The sequence below is a fragment of the Cricetulus griseus genome, assembly GCF_003668045.3.
Source record: "Cricetulus griseus strain 17A/GY chromosome 1 unlocalized genomic scaffold, alternate assembly CriGri-PICRH-1.0 chr1_1, whole genome shotgun sequence".
Taxonomy (NCBI): domain Eukaryota; kingdom Metazoa; phylum Chordata; class Mammalia; order Rodentia; family Cricetidae; genus Cricetulus; species Cricetulus griseus.
In genome coordinates, this window is record NW_023276807.1 from 105,570,484 (window position 1) to 105,592,316 (window position 21,833).

Below are 21,833 nucleotides of genomic sequence, written 5' to 3' on the forward strand. Positions count from 1 at the left end.
CCGCCCGACTCTGGGCAGAAATGATCCCTCGCAGTCTTCATTCATAGAATAGGGATGACACTACTCAGTTCCTAACCAGAAAACAACTGATTAATTACGTAAGGATAAGCATCTCATCTCATTTAACATATTGATATGAGTTATTTTTTTCATTCAACAAATACATATTGAATCAACTTATATCCTAGGCACTATGCCACACACACTGGGAGTAATCACTGATAACCACAAGACTAGGTCCCCTTCTCAAAGTGGCTTACCACTGGCAGGCATACTATTTATACCCTAAGGGATGACTTTCCCCAAAGAGGAGGCAACGAGGAAAGCACCTGCTTGAGGTGTGCAGCAGAGGAAACACTCTCCAAGCACAGCCCATACTTGAGATCTGGCCTTGCTTCTACTACATTCCAGAATTGCCCAAGGAGTGCTTACAAGTTCTGATGCATACATCTCACTCTAAACCAGTTAAGTCTAACCTTTGAGAGTAGGACTTGTATGCTTTTTCTCAACAAACAGGAATTTTCATAATTATTTTTATGTTTCAGTTCTGAGGACTGAATCTAGGGCCTCCACATAGTAAATACATGTTCAGTCACTGAGCTATATTTCCAGCTGAACATTTTGTTAACATGTCCCCTGACATATCCTATTGTGCTGAGAACTTTGCTCTTTAACCAATAAAAGCTTTCTACTTCTTTAATTGATGTTTTACTCAGTATTTAAGATAACTTACTGTTTATGGAAGCTGCTGGAAAGGGTTATCTTTAGACTTTGCTTTAAATCTGTGCCTCATTTCTACTCACCAAATCAAAGTAAAACAACAAGCCCTGCCCTGCAGTACAATGTGAGCTGTCTAGTGTCTTACGATTCTTCTAGCTCACTAATCCAAGATGGATGCAGATTCCTAACCCAATGGGTTTCTAAAACCCAATGTGTCAGTCCCCGTCCCCCAGTAAATAGAGCCACTTTCCCTATAAGCCATCAGATCCCCATTTTCCCTCATACAGCAAACACCAAACCATAGAGCATCTCCTACCACAGGATTAAAATCACACTGGCTCCAGAAACATGAGTCCATAAGGTAGAGGTGAAGAGAAACAAGTCACTATGTGTTGTTGATGTTCCAAGACTGAAGAACAGCAGCTAGGAGGAACTGAGATCAGGAATGACTAAGACCCAGACCCAGTCCTTGAGTACCTCACAGAAAAAGCAGGGGCCACATGATATTACTAGACTACAGTGGGCTGGCCTGCAGGAGACAGGATGGAGTGACAATACTAGACTACAGGAGATAAGGTAGACAGAGTGACAATTCCAGTCTATAGTGACCTGTAGGAGACAGGAAAGAGTACAGTACTCTGTAGCAGTCTCTGCACTGGAGAAGCTTCAGAGAAGGGTGTCCATTATGCTGGCCCTTAAGAATACTGTAATTGGCCCTACAATAAGGGGCACACACCTTTAATACCAGCACTTAGAAGGCAGAGGCAGGCAGATCTCTTTCAGTTCAAGGTCAGCCTAAACTACAGAGTGAATTCCAGGACAGCCAAGATTACATTGAGAAACCGTCTCAAAAAAAAAAAAAAAAAAAAAAAAAACAAAAAAAAAACCAATGCTGTAATTGGGCAAAAACAGAAGGAATAGAAGGAAGGGAGTACCTCAGGCAGACGCAGGAAGTGTGAAGCAGAGCACTGGAGCCAGAGTCTATAAGAAAAAGAGAAGGTTCAAGGTACACCAGAGAAAAGTCCTCTCCAAATCCATATCATACTAACTAGAGGCCAAAGCCATGGCAAATTCCAACAGCCACTGTCCATTGCTAGGAGTACCACTATTCATACAACAGAATCTGAATGTTCACTGCCTAGAAACTTCCTCCAAGGGGGGTTTTAAAAAAAAAAAGGCTCCTGGCATATAGCACTATGATCTGGGAGGGGGGGCGCTGACCAAAGGTCAGGGACAATAGTCATAAAGTAGCAATTCTGACAGCCCATCCCCCACTTCATCATCTAAAATGCAGACCAAGCAAGCTGTAGTACACACAGCGGAAACAAAGGAAACAAAGACCACTTCCTTATTGTTGGGCAAGTAAATGATTCATAGGGAAGAAGACTACAAAGACATTATTAATAAGTATATATCAACAACATTTAATTATGTAAGAAACTATCTTCTCTAAGCTAAAATGCAGGACACCAAACCATAGAAGGAGCCCATGGTTTTAGTTGATACTGTTGTTTTATTTTTGCAGAACTGAGCATGGGACCCAGGACCCCACACATGCTGAGCATGTGCTCTACCGCTGAGGCAGAGCCCAGCACTAGTCTACCATACTTTGTTTTTTAATGTTTAAAACTCGTAAAAAGTCTGTAAGGAAATAAAGAAAAATTATAGTAGGTATGAAAGCAGAATGGTGCCCAAAGCTTTGTTGCATACAAAGAGAAGCTTTAATCCTATACACAGGGGCTAGAGATGGCTCAAAGGTCAAGAGTAATGTGAGGATGCCCCTGGCCCTGTGCATGGTGCTCTCTGTAGGCTTCTCTTAGCTTCACCCCCTTTATTAAGATGTGCTATTTATACAGTCACTCTGTGTTGCTGTTATACATCAAAGGAACAAGTTTAAAAATAAAGTCACAGGTTGTCCTCTAGAGTAGGCTGGCAACAGAACTTCCCACCACCATTCAATACAGCAGCCACTGACTCCCACATGGCTACTGAGTGCCTGGATATGGCTAGTAAGGCTGAGGGGCTCAATTTTCCATTTGAGGTTAGTTTAATTGGCTTTAACTAATGGCTAATATGCTGGGCAGCACAGGGCCAGACTCTGCAAAGCAGACTCCAGACAATGAAAAGGAGTGAATTTGCTAAGCGAGTACAAATTGCCATAGGGGTCTGGGACCAGAGGCTGCTGAGCTGCTTAGGTGCTGACACAGGTCCTGAACAACTACAACACAGACATGTAATAAATGAGGCAAATCCCACCAGCCTTAGAAATTCTGTCCCTGCAATGATATCCTTGGAGAGTACTCTCCTTTACCCAAACTAAAATCTTTACTTGAATGTCACCTGCTCAGCAAGCTCCAGCTCCCAAATACCCTGTCTAGGCACAACCTTTTCAGTTTTCTCACCCCCACATTCCCTAACCCCTGCCTTCTCTCTCCATGGTACCTATAGTATGGTAGCAAGTGTATCACCACTCTCCAGAATGCACTCAAACTACACATGCAAAATGGGATGTTACATGTGGCAAGCAGGTACTGCTCACTACAGAGCTGGGTCCTTGGGTAAACACTGTCTGTGGAAATGTATGGTGTCTAAATTCAGATCTTTGCTTGGCAAGCATTTACTGTGTTCTTCCCTAGTGCAAGCAGAGAATGAGTCATAGACAGTTTCTTAGTCTGATACAGTTGACACTGCTCAACCATACTCCCTAGCCAACAACACACAAGTGAAGAATTGCAAAACACCATGAAGGGAGCCCTCTAATTCCAGAGGTTTTCTTGTTAGAGTATGCACAGCAGGAAGAGGTAGAAGGAACCCGTGAGGTAGAAGGAACCCATTGTAGGAGGGGTCTCTTGGCCTACAGAAAGACAGGCTGTAAACTAAGATGTGATTCAGGAAAGCTCTGAATGGGTGACTCTGAAAACAGACAAGCCAAATCTCTACTTAACACATAGGAAAACAATGTCTACAAAGCAACTTCTTCACATGAAGGGATGGCATGGCCAAGCAGCTTCCACTCGTGAAAAAGTGACTGTCATCAAACACCTTCAGGGTTTCACTGTGTCTCTTCAGCCCTCACTCCAGATAAGTCCACAAAGCTCAGGAGTGCAGCCATCCTAGTCACTCAGCTAAGGCTTCCTCCTTAGTTTGCAGGCCCCATGCTGTCTGTGATGGGTTCCAATCAGGACATATAGTCTGCTGATGTTGCGAAAGTAACAGCCAAGGAACTAAACACAGGGCCCACAAAAAAAAAAAAAAAAAAAAAAAAAAAAAAAAAAAAAAAAAAAAAACCAGCCGTAGCAATAGTGCAGAGCAGCTTGTGATGACATGTACTCTCCCAGCACCTCTATGAGCCAGTTTATTGAGGGCATGAACTATTTGGGGTACACAGAAGACCTCCAAAACTGGAAAAAACATGCTGACTAGATTAAGCATTTGCATACATGACTCTGGGATATGGCCTCTTAAGAGAAGCACAGAAACAGCATCACTGAGTATTCTGCAGGCTGGTCCTAGGGAGGGGAAGCTATACCGGCTCTTACCTAGCGGTGGATTCCAAGAAAACATTAAGTGTAGACAACCAGCTGGAAGTAAGGGTGGGGTCCCTACAAAGGACCAGGACTAAAGAAGAGGAAGTAGTACCTCACACCCACATGATGATGGTCCATGTTCCTCCTGAGCATTTCCTCTTACGTTTACTTCTCCTCTTACCATAGTAACCTGGACCTCTCTAGAGGACAGTGCTTAGTTATGTCTACCTAAGAGCAGAGTATGCCAAGCATCCCTGACCCACATACTTCTAGAGTACTACAGTCACCATGGGCCCTTGAGAAGGGGCATCTGCATGCCCTACATTCAGTGCTATTCCCTTCCCCAAGACATAGGAATCATGCACCACCCTCCAGCCCAAGCCAACCTTTCCCTGAAAGATGGGTGCTATTCATAAGTGGAACCTTCTTAAACCAAGCACAGGTCTCTCTTATCAAGGCCTGCCCATCAAAGCAGTACCTATTAGAAAAGAACTTGAGATGGCATTATGCCTGCCTCATCCCCCCCCCAAACATACAAGATGTGTGTGTAAATCAAACGAGGGAACCTTGCCTCTTTTCCTCGACCTTTCCTGCCCAGAGTCTCCAAACATAGCTGAAATTACTAGTTGAGTGGAATAGGTACATGCAGAAAAACACAGACCAACCTCAAAGTTGCCACCAAGCTCTTTTTGACCCCCTCCTTTCACTGGGTTTGAAGAGAGGGGTGATGCTGACCTCTCCTTTCACTGTCCATTACCTACAAGGGGCCTATGCTACCCAGCACAAAATCAAAACACCACTGTGACCACACTTAAGTGTATCCTAAACTCCTACCTTTGACTTACTTCATTGTATTCAGAAAACTACACCACCACCCCACACCAGTGCCTGTACAGGGGAACATAGCTCGGGCTGAGGCAATACAGAAGCACACTGACTAGTTTCCACTAACTCAGCAGGGCACAGCAATGTTTCCCTCTCTGCCCAAATATCCATTCCTCAGGATAACCTTAGTACCACCCCTCCCCTCAAATCCAATATTCCACCCTTGTGGCTATGGCCTGAATATCTGTTTGCGGCCCCCAAATTCACAAGCTGAAATACTAATCCCAAATAGACAGTACTGAAGTATTTGGGAAGTATTTCAGGCAAGAGCCATCATGACTGATGGTGTCCATTTAAAAGAGGCACCAAAGAGTTAGCATGCCCCTTTGGCACATGAGGGTATAACAAAAAAGGCTATTTGGGTTGGAGATATGGCTCAGTGATTAAGAGTGCTTGCTGTTCTTTAGAGGTCCCAAATTTGGTTCCCAGAATCTACATCAGGCAATTCACAACTACCTTTAACTCCAGTTCCAAGGGATCCAATACTTTTCTCTGGCATCCATGTACCCAACCTACCCATAATAAAAATAAATATTAAATTTTTTATTTTTTTTAAAGATGGCTATCTGTGATTGTTAATCTTGACTGCTAACTTGATGGGATTTAGGATTACCATAGAAATACATCCCCAACATATCTATAAGGGTATTTCTAGAAAGACTTAGTGGAAGAAGGAAGACCCACTCTGAATATGAGTTGCACCATCCCATTGGCTCATCTGTCTCTCTTCCTGACTTCAGATGCAATGTGATCAGCTGCCTCATGCTGTCAACATTCCTTCCCTGCCATGATGGACAGTATCTACAAGCTGTGAGGTAAAATAAAGCCCGCCCTTCCTTAAGTTGCTCCCAGGAACAAGAAAAGTAACTAACACACCATTCATCAAAACAAGCTTTTTTTGTCAATGGATACCAAATCTGCTGAACCTCTATCTTGAACTTCCCAGCCTTCAGAATTGGTGTTTCCAGTCCATTCATTTCAATGGTATTTTGTTACAGAAACTTATCCCAGAACATTTTCAACTAAGGACCCTGCTTTCTACTGGACCAAGAAAACCAGAAAACAAGAAATGATAACAGCAAACACTGGCAAGGAGACAGAACAACAGGAATTCTCATTCATCACTGGTGGCAATATATAAATATATAAAACAGTGAAGCCACTTTGGAAAACAGGCAGTTTCTTCAACACTAAATAAGTTTATCATACAGTATAACAATTGTACTCCATGGCAAACTCCCAAAAGATCTGAAAACTTACACACACATGGATCTTTACAATGGCAACTGTTCATATATGCCAAAACTTAGAAGCAATGAAGATGCACTTCAGCAAGCAAATCCATACAGAGAAATATCAATCAGGTTTTAAAAACTGGCTATGCCTTCTAAAGCAACAGAAAATTATATAAACTCACAGAGACTGAGGCAGCTTGTACATAGATCTGTACCAAATGGAGTCTTAAGAGCTGAAAGGAGAAATGGACACATGCCCCCATTCCTAACCCAGAAACTATTTTCAATTGACAACCATTTGCAAATGAAAATTTAGTTTTCTCTAAGGGACTCTCAACTGGGGAAACAAACTACTCTTAAGGGCAGGCTGCATGCCCAGCAGTAGATGGCCAACAGAAAACAAACTCAACAGCATCATTGTAGGTTCCTTGTCTCATTCATAATATCAAGTCAGGACCTTTTTAAAAATTTTATCTTTTATTTTTATATATTTTTCTCTCTTTTTACCCTACAGGTCTTTTGCATATATATTATAACTTCCAGTTGAGCATCTCCATGGGATTCCTGTATATAAATAAGTAGCCTCTGCCATCTTTATCTGTCTCATGTGCCTTTTCTTAGGCTCTTTTCCTTCTATTTGTTCTGTCCTATTCCAATCTATTGGTTTCCGTTTTATCTTATTATTGTCTTTCTTATCCTCATTCCACAACAGAGAGACTTGACATACTGGCCTCTGCAGCAGCCTGTCCATCTTTTTCTCCCTTCTTTTCTGCCTGGCTCTTGGAGCTCAACGTTCTGATTACATGAGACAGCTCTTTTCTTTTTTTTTCTTTTTTTTTTTTAAAGATTTTATTTATTTATTTATTATGTATACAACATTCTGCTTCTATATATATCTGCACACCAGAAGAGGGCACCAGATCTCATTATGGATGGTTGTAAGCCACCATGTGGTTGCTGGGAATTGAACTCAGGACCTCTGGAAGAGCAGTTGGTGCTCTTAACCTCTGAGCCATCTCTCCAGCCCTAAGATAGCTCTTTTCATTCTCACAGACCCATAATTAAGTACCTCAGCTTATTTCACAGACAAGCACACAAAGACTAAGCCTTACCTAAGACCACAGGCCAGAACACCATCACACAGCTAGGTCAAGAAACTATTGCCCAGCCGGGCGTTGGCAGCCACGCCTTTAATCCCAGCACTCGGGAGGCAGAGGCAGGTGAATCTCTGTGAGTTCGAGACCAGCCTGGTCTACAAGAGCTAGTTCCAGGACAGCCTCCAAAGCCACAGAGAAACCCTGTCTCGAAAAACAAAACAAAAAAAACAAACAAACAAAAAAACAAAAAACAAAAAACTATTGCCCAGCCCTCCTCCTGGTACCAGCAATGCACAAACATGTGCACACACCAGCAGCAGCTCAAATACACAGCAAGTGTTCTGATACACCTAGAATGTTCAAAGACATAGGACACTAGCAAACAGATTATGTAGAAAACTCATAATTATAAATCAAATGTGACCTCTCATTTCACTGATGCTAATTCTAAAATGGTCATAGTATTAGAAAATAAGTCAAGCAACATAAAACTGAACCAATATTACTATGCCAGCCACACACCTAACACACATCCAGGTACATCCCTTCCCATTTCACCTAAAAACACTTGAAGTGTGAACTTATCCTGTCTTGCAGATCATAAACTTAAAGGCTAAAGACCTAAGCCCTAAATCCCCTGCCAAGTTAATCAGCCTGTCATGGTTTCCACACATACAAGAAAAATTTAGCAATATTAGTAAGTTCCCAATGGGGGGGGGGAGGATTCTAGGTATGTAAAGCAGACATGGATTTAACACAATGAATAAGATGATTTCAAGATCATTGAAGAAGTTGGTTCTGAATATTCCCCTGGCTCCTAGGAATAGGTCACTAAGCAACAAGAAACTGATGTACCTGAGATGCAAACAGGAACTGCTACTGGAATTGCTGAACTCTAGAAACCCAGTAGGAAGTAACATCACTGCCTCTGGAAGGGAACAAAAGGGCTCTTCTGCATGACAACTGCTCTAGCATCCAGGAAGCTGGAAACAGACACTGTCAAAGCTGTAGAAAAGCCTCCCTGAAAAAGGCAGCCATGCAAAGCAAAGAACAGTACCAGGTACACAAAAGTACACCCACCTCCTGGTAAATGAACTCACCTTCTCTTCATAAGCTGCCTCCTGTCCCTAAATTTTCTCCTTTCCCTATTCTAGGGTCACCAGCCAATGGATCAAATCCCAAAAGTCTAGCCTAGCTTTACGGAACTAAAACTGTGGCTAAACATATTCGAATCATATCAAAGTATCTACCTGAAGATTCACTTTTAAACCAGTGGTAGCAAACATCTTTACACAGAAAAAAAATTTAAAAATAACACTGAAACTTCATATAAAACCCCAACAAAAGGAGAAAAGGGGGCCAAAAACAGTGTATGTATTCAGCACACTCTGCCTTGAGAGTTTCTATTTCCTCATTTAACACTTGCATTATTAGCTCTTTACCTGGGTTGGTTTTTGTATTTGTTTTTGGTGCTAGGGATGGTGCTCACATGCACCAGGCATATGTTCTAACACTGAGTTGTGTATGGCTCTATCCCTCTCACATTAGTTCTTTTCTAGAGGAACAGTTAGTCCTAGGTACTCAGGTTCACACTGGAGGCTGCAGAAGTTAAATGATTGTCTTAGGGTCACATAGCACAAAATGACAGAGATGGTGAGGCTCCCCAGACCCAGCTCTCAAACCACCATGATCCTCCCACTCTGCTTTTGAATTACAAGAAGCAGGGTTAGCCAGGCACAGATTAGGCCCCCAAAAGGCTCTCTGCCAGGCAAGGAAGCAGACCAAAAAATCCATCATTCCAGACCTTTAAGCACAGCTGGGTACATCCACAAAGGCTACCTCTACTCCTGTACCTTCCTTTGGCAAGGTGTGCTTTGCCTTCATTTTGTTGTTGTTGTTTTGTTTGTTTGTGTTTTGAGACAGGATTTCTTTGTGTAGCCTCAGCTATCCTGGAACTCACTCTGTAGACCAGGCTGGCCTCAAACTCAGAGATCCACCTTCCTCTGACTCCTAGTGCTGGGATTAAAGGTGTGGGCCACTACCTCCTGGCTTTCTTTTCCTTTTTTCTTTTCTTTTTTCCTTTCTTTCTTTTTATTTTTTTGTTGTTGTTTTGTTTTGTTGTTGTTTTGTTGCTGTTTTGTTTTGCTGCTTTGGCTTCCAATGGACATTTTTAACAAAGGACTCTCTGATAACCTCCTCTGAGAGCTTAATAAAAGGCCACATGACAGAAGATGTAAGCAGGGAAAGCAATTATTACTTCCTAGACCCGTGTAGATTAGCAGATTAAACCTTTGGCTTCAAGGAAACCAACCCCATCACCTGAGGAAAACAGCCACATCACTAGCATGCTACTGAATTCCTTACCCACTGCTCTCTGGGTTCTACTACACTGGATTCATGGGATCCCTTAACACGGTTCTCATCCATGTAAGCTGAAGATTCTGCTCATATGACACTAGTAAATGACCTTTGAGGACGCTATTAAGTACCAACAGTTGTAACCTGTTAGCCCAGTGCATCTGAAAGGTTGGTGATTCTCCCCATTCTTTACCCACCTCCACCCCAGGACATGTGGCAATAATGTCTAGAGACATTTTGGTCTTCACAATTGGGGGATGGTGCAGAGGCCAGGATTGTTGCAACACACAGAACAGCTGCCCAGAGGAAGTATCAAATCTCAAACATCAACAGTACCTGGTGCAGAAGTCCTGCTCTAAGGTACTGGGCAACAGTTTCAACTGAAGAATGTACAGTATGGGGTCAAAAACTCACAAATGCATTAGGAAACAAATATGTCTATTCAAACCAAAGAAAACTACTACTTAAGTAATCCCAGGAAGCTAGATGCCTTAGCTATTTGATCTTACTTGAGCTGTTTTCCCCCATTAAAGCTGTTCAAGGTCACACAATTATGAAAGAGAAGAGCTGCCAATAAACCTAGTCCACCTGAGCCTTGAACCAATGCTCCCAACTGTAGTGCCCACCCTCCCAAGATATCCACCCATGTCTAGGAGGGCAGATACCAGTCTATAGCTCAGAGTAATCAGGTACACAGGTATATTTTACAGCAAGTAAAGAAGAACAAATTGTAGTTATGCCTACAACTTCCATGGGGCAACTATTGCTCTGCTATTCCTGTCTTCATGTAGGCACCTCATCAAGAAGTCAGGTTCAGAAGCTCTCTGACCATCTCTACTACTTCCTCTAACCGAGCCATATTCTCCTAGACCAGCTTCCCACAATACCATCCACACATCTTTCTACGGCTCAGAAATAATAAACTTGCTGAGGTTGTAGAGAGCAGAATGTAGGAGGGTGAGTGGCTACACAAGGAAAAAGATGGTATGGCCCAGCCTGGGATCCCCCCAAGCCCTGGTCTACACTGCACAAACACTGTTGCAGTCCACAGTCCTCTCAACACCTGGGTTAGGCTCTGGGCTGCATTCTTGAACATTTGCTATGGCTATACTTACTTGCCTGTGTTCAGTGATGATGGGGAGGTCCTTCTGTGTATATGTTTGTCTTATTGGTTGATAAATAAAGTACTGTTGGCCAATAGGGAAGCAAGTTAGGCGGGACTAGAAGTTGAGGAGGATTCTGGGAAATGTAGTAAAGAGAAGTCTTGTGATCCAGGCAGGAAGTGACATAGCAGGCAAACTCAGAATATAAGCAGGGACAAGCAGGAAATCGCTGTCTTCCTCCTCCTCCCTTCTCTGTGGAGCCGCCATGTGATCCCAGTAAGACAGGACGCATTCTGTCAGCGTCCTCCATAAGAGAAGTCTTTATAAATATATAGATTAATAGTTATGGTTGATAAGAATGAGCTAGCAAGTAAGAAATCCTAGTCATTGGCCAGCAGCATTGTACCAAATATAAGTCTCTGTGTGTTACCTGGGGCCCTAACAGGGTGGTGGGCGGAACTCGGACAACTGGCGAAAAGATTTATCCTTACATGTCCCTCAAAATTCTAGGTTGGAACTCTTCTCTAAGACTTTGAGACTCTGGAAAAGGGAAGGGGAACTAGACTCAGTGTACTGCCATATCACCTTGATTAATTTGTTTTTATATTCCAGTTTCAGCGCTTCAGTGTGGCTCCCTAGAACAGTGTCAGAGCTGGATAAAGATAAGAAGCAGGAACCAAGGGATAAGAGGGTCTAGAAACTGCAAAATTGAAGGTATTTCCTCCAAAGGGGAAGAGGCTTCAACAGACAATTCAACTCTACCATTTCCCCATAAGACAAAGATAGCAATAAATTAGGAAATAGTCACTCCTTACAGCTGATATGTAAAGTCATCTGTGCTGGATAGTTTTATGTCAACCTGACACAAACTAAAGTCAGCTTAGGGAGGGAACCTCAAATTCGAAAATGCCTCATAATATCTGGCTGTAGGGTATTTTCTTAATTTAGTGATTGATGGGGGAGGTCCCAGCCCATTGTAGGTGATGCTATCCCTGGGCTAGTGCTCCTCCATTCTGTAAGAAAGCAGGCTGAACAAGTCATGTGAAGCAAGTCAGTAAGAAGCAACTAGCAACTCCCCCACCCACATCACACACACACACCATGGCCTCTGCATTAGCTCCTGCCTCCATATTCCTGCCCTATTTGAGTTCCTGTGCTAAATTTCTTCAATAATAACAGTGATATGGAAGTGTAAGCCAAATAAACTCTTTCCTCCCCCAACTTGCTTTTGGCCATGTGTTTCATCACAGCAAGAGTAACCCTAACAAAGATATCATCCATGTGTCAGAATCTGCACTAAACCTTCCACATATTAACCCACTTAATTCCACAACCACAATTGGATTCCTCACTCCAATTCTGGGGGAAATGAGCTGAGATAGCAAACACCCTGATGATGGGGCTAACAGAGGTGAGTGAAGAGGGCCAATGACACACCAGGTACCCACTCCCTTTCTCAGTATTCTGCTAGGGATTCAGAAACCTCAATGAGGGTAAGTGATGTTCAAGATCACATAGCTAAGATGTGACCTGTAAACCAAGCTGTTCCCACTATGCTACATCACCTCTATTTCAAAAATGGGTTTCCAGGTTTGCTAAGAATCTCTGTCTCCTAAGTGACTGGAAACTTGTCTCCTTTCCTTTCCCCCTCTGAGATTGATCTGAGGAGTCACATAAAACACTCTGGAAAACTACAAAAACTCATCTAAGCTAACAGGAACCAGTCAGCTACACAGATAAGATTCTCAGTACGGGATGCCTCAGAAGGACTCTGACACACAAGAGCTCCCTCCCTAGGGCTCCTGAAGGCAATCACTGAATATCAAGTTCTGTGATCAGGGCTCCACTGAGGTTCAGGGTACCTACCAGCTGACACATCAAGAAAAAAGGTGTCCCCAGAAGACTGCATGCCATGTGAAGACCATCTCACTCAGAACTGGTCTTAGGCTGACTGGAGACACTCTACATTTGCCTGATGAAGCAACTGGGAAACTGTAAGTTACTACATATTCCTAGACTCAGATGTCTCTGGCTTACTCTAGCCAGAACAACATACCAAGTACTGCAAATTCCAACACAACACTGACTTGCTAGGAAGATGTACCATATGATCCCACCTGCCAAGCTCATAGCCCAGAAGCCTCCAAAGAAAAATATGGAGCTGATTATAATTCTGTACATATGATCCATAGCCCCCACATTCTTATGCAGAGAATCTCACAGTTTCTGTAACTGATTGGTGGGGGTAATCCAACCTCAGATTATAAACTCACCTCCTTAATGACCTAAGATCATGTCTATTACCCTATGACTCTCAAATGACCTGCCTAGAAGAGAACCTTAGACAGACTCTTGCTAAACAAAAGCAAAAGAACACAAACAAACAAACAAACAAAAAATGGAAGCAACTTTCCTCACAGGGCTCTAGAGGACACCCAGGAATCCCAATAGGCTTGTTGGAGATCTAGGTGACAAGGCACTAAAGGAAAGGTGCACATGGCAGGATCAATACAATAAGAATTGTGTGACTGCAGGGTGGCCACAGCACATGCCTCAACAGCAGGGCCAGGGCCAGAACACATGAAAAGGCCCAGACAGGTGCCCTGGAAGTATGACTGGAGCACTTGGAAATGCCAGACCCAGTGTCTGCCATTAGGACAAGTATTAGAAAGAGTTGTCAATGCTGGTACCAATCTCAACAGCATCCTTTTGCTTGACCTAAGAAACCAAAGTAATTAATAACCACCTGTGAGTGACCCCACCCACAAAAGGCAGGAGGCCAAGAAGCAACAAAGACTGTTTAAGTGAACCAAGGACACAGAAGCAGGAGATGGCAGTGAGAGGCCAAACAGCTGATTCAGCAGCAGACATGGCCCACACTACTCCACAGTACTCTAAGGCAGAGGGGAAAGGCACAACTCTATAGGACATAGCTCTTAATAATGCACACAGGAGACACACTACAGTTAGACAAGAAAACACAAGGCAACAGGTCTACATCTGGTACCCTGGCCCTGCTCCAAATACCAAAGGTGTTACCTCGTAAAGAAGTGGCTGAATGGCTGGAATAATTTCAATTTCCTCCCCTCCTCAGTTTCAGCAACACAATCCTGCTGGTGTAAGTCACTGGTTTCCTTGATGGAGCTCAGAGTGACATCAGTAAAGTGTTGGTCATCATCATTCTCTAGGGTCACAATGGCGCTGGAACTGCTTGTGACCATGAGGTCCAAGATGTCCTCATTGCTGACTGACAATGTAGTTGACAGTTCTGTGCCAAGACTAGACACACTGCAGACAGAGACATTGTCACTTCGGCTCAAGGCTTTGGAGGTGGGGCTGTAGAGTTTCACTGAGTCGTAGCCTGTCCTGGGAAATGTGGAAGACTTCCGCACAACTTGCTCCTGCTCACTGCTGGTGGGAGCTAAGGGTGCACAGGACGGCAGGGGGCATGCACTTTGGAAAGCCCGTTCAGGGATGACCTCTGACTCAGACTGTTTTCTCTTCACATGGACCACACTGCAGGGCACAGGCTCCGGGTTGCCAATCTCCAAGGTAGGAATGCCTGAGTCTACTGACTGAAGGCTGTGGCGATCTTCCAAAGCACCAAGTTTTAGTGTGGGTCCATAGTCAGGCACTGAAACAGACCTGGGTGCCTTGACACTCAGGTGTTGCAGGTCCTGAAGGGAGCCTCCTGGTCGACCATCTAGAATGCCCATCAATGCTACACCATTCATAGAGGTGGAAAGGTTCCCATCAGTCATCTTGGTCCAAGAAGAAACTAGAGAAATACAGACATGGAAGTTTAAAATGTGTATATAAATCCAAAGATACAAGTCCTCAGGTATCTTTGGACACACAGCTCCAAAGGCTGTATTGTCTTGCTAAAAAGGGTGCCTTTGAAAGAGTTCTACAAGTTGTGCACAGTGGTATGCCACTTGTAAAACCAGTGCTAAGAGACTTGGATAAGAAGTTTGTGAATTTGAGACCAGTCTATGTGATACCCCATGTCAAAAAGAAATAAAGAAAATGTCCTATACATTCAAGTTCTAACTGAGGCCCAGAGCAAAAGCTTGAATACATTCTCTTGACATGAAATAGCAGGGCAACAGTTCACAAAGAAGATCACCTAGGGAAAGCAATCAGTGTCAACATCAGTTCCATCACCCCAGTCACATCTCTGGCATCTAGGCCAGCAATGGGGGCACAAGATCTGTGCTGGGTGGGAAGAAAATCTTCTTGTGGGAATATGCTATAATGTGGATTTTGTATGCCCACATGTTGAAGGCTTGATCCCAAGACTGCTGTGCAACTAGAGGATGGTGGAGCCTTTAGGAGGTTGAAATTAAAGTTCACATTTAGACCCCCAGTCCTTCCTTTTGATTGCCTTGTTTTCTGAATGCACTGAAGTAATCAGGATTCTTTTGTCACTTGCTCCTATTATGACATTGTGTACTTCTCTGGGTCCAAAGCAACAAGGCCAAAAGGCATGGTCTGAAGAAATCTCTGAAACAATGAGCTGAAATAAGCCTTTCATTCTTACAAGTTGTTTATCCCAAGCATTCTGTAACAATGGTATACTGATAACATAGGGGACAATCTATAAATAGGATACCTCTGACCAAAATATGTGAATTGGGGGCTGGGAATATAGCTCAGTAGTGGCACTTGGCTAGAATGAGCAAAGCCATGGGTTCAGTCCTAATCATTAGCTTAGTATTTTGCTGTAAGACAAAAAAAACAGCAAAGTGAATTAAACACACACACAAACACACTATCTGCAGTAAGACTGCCCATCACACCCCAACTGGCCATAGCTTTCCACAGCACTACTTTGCTCACTCAAGTCCAAGACAGGGCATGCTATTCCTTCACAACAGCAGCCAAGCACTCAGAATAGTCCAAGATAAGGCTTAGCTAGAGAGGTAGGATTTGGGGGTCAAGAGGCAAGGCCATACCTAGTTTTAATTGGCTTGAGATAGTGTCCTTAAACTCAGGACAGGAGGCTAGTTTAGTGAAGATATGTTAATAATAGAAGAGCAAAGGCCAACACTTGAGAGAAGAGTCTAAAGCACTGACCACATACACCTCAAAGGCCATGCCCAGAGCTCTCTAGCCAAAGAGACAGGCTGGAGAAAATTCCAGTCTGAGGAACACAGCCTCTAGCACACTGTCAACTCTCACCTGTGAAAGGTTACCTTCTCCTTTTCTTCTAAAATGTTGGAACTAAAGAGATCAGACAGTACACTGTAACCTGACCACAGGGTAAAGCATAAGGACCAAAACTCTAGACTCCAACCACTCCTGGACTGTAATCTCACTACAGACAATCTTGGGAAAATTAAATGTCAAGGAAACCAATGAATGGGCAGCAGGCCCAGGGGGGACAGCTGCTATCATCATCAAACAAGAAGTGGCTGAAAACTCCGAGGCAGACACAGCACTTCACCTGCTAGGAGTTAGCCTAGCTTCTACCAGAAGCCTTCTACAGCCCTCAGGAAGCCAGTCTCCTTAAGTGCAGAAGCAAACTGATTAAAACAAAAAGGAGGAAGGGAAGTAATCTCCCCCTTCCAGAAGCTGAAAGAGTGATTCAGACAATGTAGAAAAGAACAAAAATAGAAACAGGAGGGAAAGGTGGAATTCAGAAATAGACTGAGCCACAGAAAACTATGATCCTGAAACTAAGGTTCATTTAACTTCAAAGTTGTACTGATAATCCATTTTTCTTACAAGTTAGAACCACAGTGTACCACATCACAAGAAAAACACAGGCAAATTTAGTTTGATACAGAAACAAAAATTACATAAGGGCTGAAAAAAAATTTTCAAACCTACAAAAACTCATTTATTCTCCACAAGGATCTCGGCATCACTTCAGCAAGTGTTGAACGCCTTTTGATTTTCATGGCTCACACTGCCCTGATGTCCACTCTGAGTCCAGCAGTCATGTGCCCCTCAAGGACATCAGGCACCATCTTTGTGTTCCCTGCTGTGGGGAAACCTAACCAATTGTTATCTTAAGAAACAAGAATCACATAAAGATACAAATAGATTCAAATACACACAAATTGGAAGTTGTACTCTTTTTAACTAAAGCAAGAACACAATAAGAAACATTTTATCACATAGTTAAGAACTAATCTCTGACAAAGGCAAAGGTTACTAGATATCAAAACACCATCAACTTCCAACAGATCAAACTGGCACAAAGCCTTGGTCAGAAGAGGAAATCTTTACATGCACAGCTGAAATTCTGGCTCTGCTGCTTACCAGCTGCAGTGACCTCAGGAGAGGTACTTTAACCTTTCTGAGCCTCAACTTCCTGCCTCCCCAGCAATGAACCATGGCAATACTATACTACAGGCTGGTCTGAAGACAAAAGAAACAAGAAGGTGTGATGAAGTGGGACACCTAACCTCATGGGTGCTCCATAGACACATTTCCTTGTTTTCTGGTCACATCTAGCCTAAGTGCCTGCAAGAGATGCATGCAGTTCGACGGTTAACAAGAGATTCTGCTCCCAGAGTGCACAGAAGTCTGGACCCAGACAAACATAAGGTATCTACTGCTGCCTGTGGGGTGAGAAACCATCTCATTCAGACAGCAGCATCTTATTTATAGAATTGATTCCAACAACTCTCCGCCAAACCTAGTCAAGAAATAGGAAAGAAAGTAGGGCTGTGAGCCCAAAGCCATGGTGTTCCCTATCCCTGGGGCCTCTTCCAGGGAAAAGCCAGATGAACTCTGAGGCCTCTGGTGATTCATTAAGCCTCAGGAACAGGGTGTCAGTCTTTGAGGAAATAAGCCTAAAGGGGGAAGAGTTCTCCAGCTTGCAACATACTTGTGCTGGCTGGTCTTAGGTCAACTTGACACACAAATGAGAGTTATCTGAAAAGAGGGACTCTTAAATAAGATTCCTCCATAAGATGTAAGGCATTTTCTTAATTAGTGATTGATGGAGGAGGCCTAGCCCATTGTGGATGATGCCATCCCTGGGCTGGTGGTCCTGGGAAGCAGGCTGAGCTAGCTAGGGGAAGCAGGCCAATAAACAGTACCCCTTCATGGCCTCGCATCAGCTCCTGCCTCCAGGTTCCTGCTCTGTTTGAGATCCTGTCCTGATTGCCTTTGATGATGAACAGTGATATAAAGTGTAAGTCAAATAAACTCTTTCCTTTCCAACTTGCTTTTTGGTCATGATGTTTTGTCACAATAGTAACCCTAATGAAGACAATACTCTGGAACCAACTTCTGCAAAGGGCCAAGACCACTTGGTGCTACCAATGCCATAAAACCAGAGGCCACACTCCAGGCCTCCTACCTTCTGCCAGTGCCCTAATAAGGGGGAGGTTGCACAAACAAAGCACATGCTTTTGAGACAAGGCTGTAGGGTGAACTTTGGAAGCTGGCCTAAAGCAGATGGCCTGTCTCCCAGTCACATGCCTTCTAAACAGATTGAGCTGGAATTCCCCACACTAAGCAGACTCAAAGGTGCTCCTATCCCGTTTTCCCCACCTTTCAACATGTAACCCAACTGGGGCGACTGTAGGGAGCAAAGAGCTCCTGCCCAGGGGAGGGCTTTGGAACCCAGCAAGAGACTATGGCACAGGGAGCTCCCACAAGTCCCCTCCTCCCTCTAAACAGTCTCTCCTTTTGCCCCCACCCCAGTTCCTTCAAGAAGCTATAGAGTTCTTTTTATGCTCTTCCACCACACCCCACCTAAAATGATGGAATTCTACAACTATTTTCCTTTTTCTTGCCACCAGACCCCAGACTTCAGGGCAGGAACAGTTCTACTCATTTCTGAATTTCAGTGTCTGGCCAAATGCCTACCATGGATTAAGGATTTTAAAAAGTACATGCCGAATTAATTACTGACAGCCAAGTCCTCAAGTGGGAAGGTTTCCAGGACAGTCCCATTCGTGCACATTCAACTGAAATCTGGATTATAGTCTAAGAAACACTTAGCAGAAGCAATAAGAGTAGGAAATCCCACTGAGTCCTGGTTACATGAATATACCAAGACACCAGCAACTGGGCAACTCACCCAGCACAACAGGTTACATGCAGATCTGACAGTGGGAACCACCATCTAGAAAGTCAGGAAAAGGAAACAATATCCCTCTCTACACTAATTTTCTGACATCTACACGAGTAACACCAAAGCAACACAATCTGCCTGTAGCAGCCAATCTAGCTTGAGTAGACTCAGGCACTGGCTAAGTTCATCTAGGAAGGAAGAAGCACACAACCTCCTAGGGGAGGCCCAAAACACAAGGTAAATGGTGATTAGTCACCACTTTCCGGACTAGAGAAAAACACACAAGATATGAAACAGGCATAAGAGGAAGCCTGTTTTTAGCCCTCATAGCAAGGCCATGTGAGTTTCATATGCTCTGCAAGAGGCAAAAGGAAACTGCCTGAGGGTCTGGAACAGCCCAACTGTCACTCCATAGGACAGTTCTTAGTGTAAGACAAGTGTAAGACAAGTGACAAAGAGACTCTACCAGTGATGTGGATGGGGCTATGTGAGACAGTCTAATCCAGAAGCAACCACTTGATTTCCTCCTCCCCAAAATCCAATACTTAGGATATAGCCAGAATCTTCACCAAAGAAACCATTTCTGAAGCTGAGACCAAATGATTTAGTTTTGTCCTCAGAGACAGAAATAGCCTCCCTGGTGGCTGCAGAACAAACAGGCCCCAGCACCATTCCTGGGGACTGCCCCTGACTAAAGGATATGGACCCAAGCAGGCTGACCCAGCCCCTCTCTGGAAGTTCCTGGAGAAAGGGGCTTCCTGGCACCACCAGCAAGGGAACAACACTGCTGCTCTCTCTGACCATCAAAGAACAGGACAGTACACTCACCTTAGCTGCCCTGCCTCCCCTCAGCCCTCTTCTACCTGATTTCCAGGTCCTTATTCTAAGGGCAAAGCACCCATGGCTTATTTCTAATCAGCCATGCCTGGAGTCACAAAATCATAAAGTACAGGACAGCAGGATCACACCAGTCACACCTTCCACTTATGTAGCACCATAAAACCACCATGCAGACCAGGCTCTGTTGGAAACTAAACAGGCCCCACCAAGTCATCTGTATCTAGCACCCACAAAATTCTTGAGAGTCCCCCATGTTTTACAGTGTGAGTTCTGATGAGGCCTTTAGCTTCCTCACAGAAGCAGTGGTTCCACCAGACTGCATCTCAGCCCAGAACACAGGGTGTTCAAGACAAACTGTAGCTCAGGAGAGGCTAGGAATGAGATCTAATCCCAAGGAGACCCACAGATAAAAGTGGTACACTTGTGAGAATTCCCCTGCACTGCAGAGAGCTCCACAGGAACTAACAAGGAGGTTGAGTCTCTCTTTAAGTCCTAGCTGGCAGGAAAGACAAAGGGACCAGGACAGTCCTAGGTGCCAGAGCATTACCAGTTTATAGGAGCAGACACCTGCCAGGAGCCCAAAGCCTGCCAGATAAACTTCACAGGCATCTACTAAGAGATGCACTAGCAAACCTGAGCTCAAGACTAAGTAAGGGCCAGGGATAAATAAACAGGATGCTGGGCTAACCTGGATCTAACTCAAGAGTGGGAGCAGCCCCCTAGAATACTGATCACTGCCACTGCACATCAAGGAAGTCAATTATAAAAATACTTTCTTTTAAGATGGGTTATTTTAGGAGGCAAAAACAGTCCTAAACTAATTACCTAAACTCATCCACTCCTCTGGAAAGTGAACAGCAACTTACCTAAAGTTCCCACATTCTGGAACAGTTCCATCCATGCATATTTCAGCACAGCAGGCCTCAAAGCTTATGGCACTAAACTGTTGAGAGTCCCAAAGGCTCCCTCAAAGCCCTGAAGAACACATACTTAACTTACACTAGCCACAGGTGCTATGATCAAAAGGCCTAAATGAAATACTTTAAGGACACTGGATATATGGAGTGTTCCTTCCTCTCCCAAATGTTTCAGCTACATTTAATAACTAAACAGACACTTGTGAAGTACTGATGGATCAGAAAGATATGCAGACTACTTCATAAATGCAACGTAATTGAAACTCTTATTTGTTTGGGGAAAAGGGTCTCTCTCACTATGTACCTCTGGCTGGCCTGGAGCTCACTAACTAGACCAAGCTGGTCTCAAACTCACAGGGATCTGCCTGCCTCTGCCTCCAGAGGAGTAAAGACATGTTGGCTTCTTAATAGAAGAGACCACTCTTAGCATTCACCATGTGCTATACATTTAAGGGGCCACATGACCTAGTCATAAATATGCCAAGTATACCACAGACACTGAAATGTAGAGAAGCAAAGCAATTTGCTCCAAGTTCAACAAGGGAAACTGGATTCAGGCCAGGTATGACATCAGAGCCCCACACATGGCCTACTGAAATACTTAAGAATATAAGTCCTCAACCTTGTGCTAATCAGTAAACCAAACACAACTTTTACCATTCTAACTGTTAGAGTTCAATAGAAATGGACTTTTAAAATTATTTTGTGTACAAGTATTTTGCCTCCATGTATATCTGTGCACCAGGTGTGTGCCTGGTGTCCACTGAGGTCAGAAGAGCACACTAGATCCCCTGTAACTGGAGTTACACCATTGTGAGCTGCTGTATTGCTGTTGGGAATTGAACCTGGGCCCTTTGGAAGAGCAGCCAAGTGCTCATAAGTATTAAGCCATAGCTCCAGCCCCAAAAACTGTTTTAAAATAGGGCCAGCAAGATGTATCAGTGGGTAAAGGAACCTGGTGCACATGCCTAGTAAGCTGAATTCCATCCCTAGAAACCTCATAAAAGCAGAAAGTGAGGCTGGGCGTTGGTGGCACATGCCTTTAATCCCAGCACTAGGGAGGCAGAGGCAGGCAGATCGCTGTGAGTTCGAGGCCAGCCTGGTCTCCAGAGCTAG

The 21,833-nt window shown here is 43.9% G+C and overlaps 1 protein-coding gene across 5 annotated transcripts in view; it reads right to left on the bottom strand.

The window, feature by feature from the left end:
* Window positions 1-14,703, bottom strand: part of Tbc1d14 (TBC1 domain family member 14) — an 89,229-nt gene extending 74,526 nt beyond the window's left edge. For 4 of the 5 annotated variants that reach the window (XM_035452168.1, XM_027387091.1, XM_027387090.1 and 1 more), the window contains exon 1: window positions 13,965-14,703. In XM_035452168.1, the coding sequence (XP_035308059.1) occupies window positions 13,965-14,686 (722 nt within the window). In that variant the 5' untranslated portion in view covers window positions 14,687-14,703. The remainder of the gene's footprint in view (window positions 1-13,964) is intronic. The other variant, XM_035452170.1, reaches the window with a different exon arrangement.
* Between the last annotated feature and the right edge of the window lie 7,130 nt (window positions 14,704-21,833).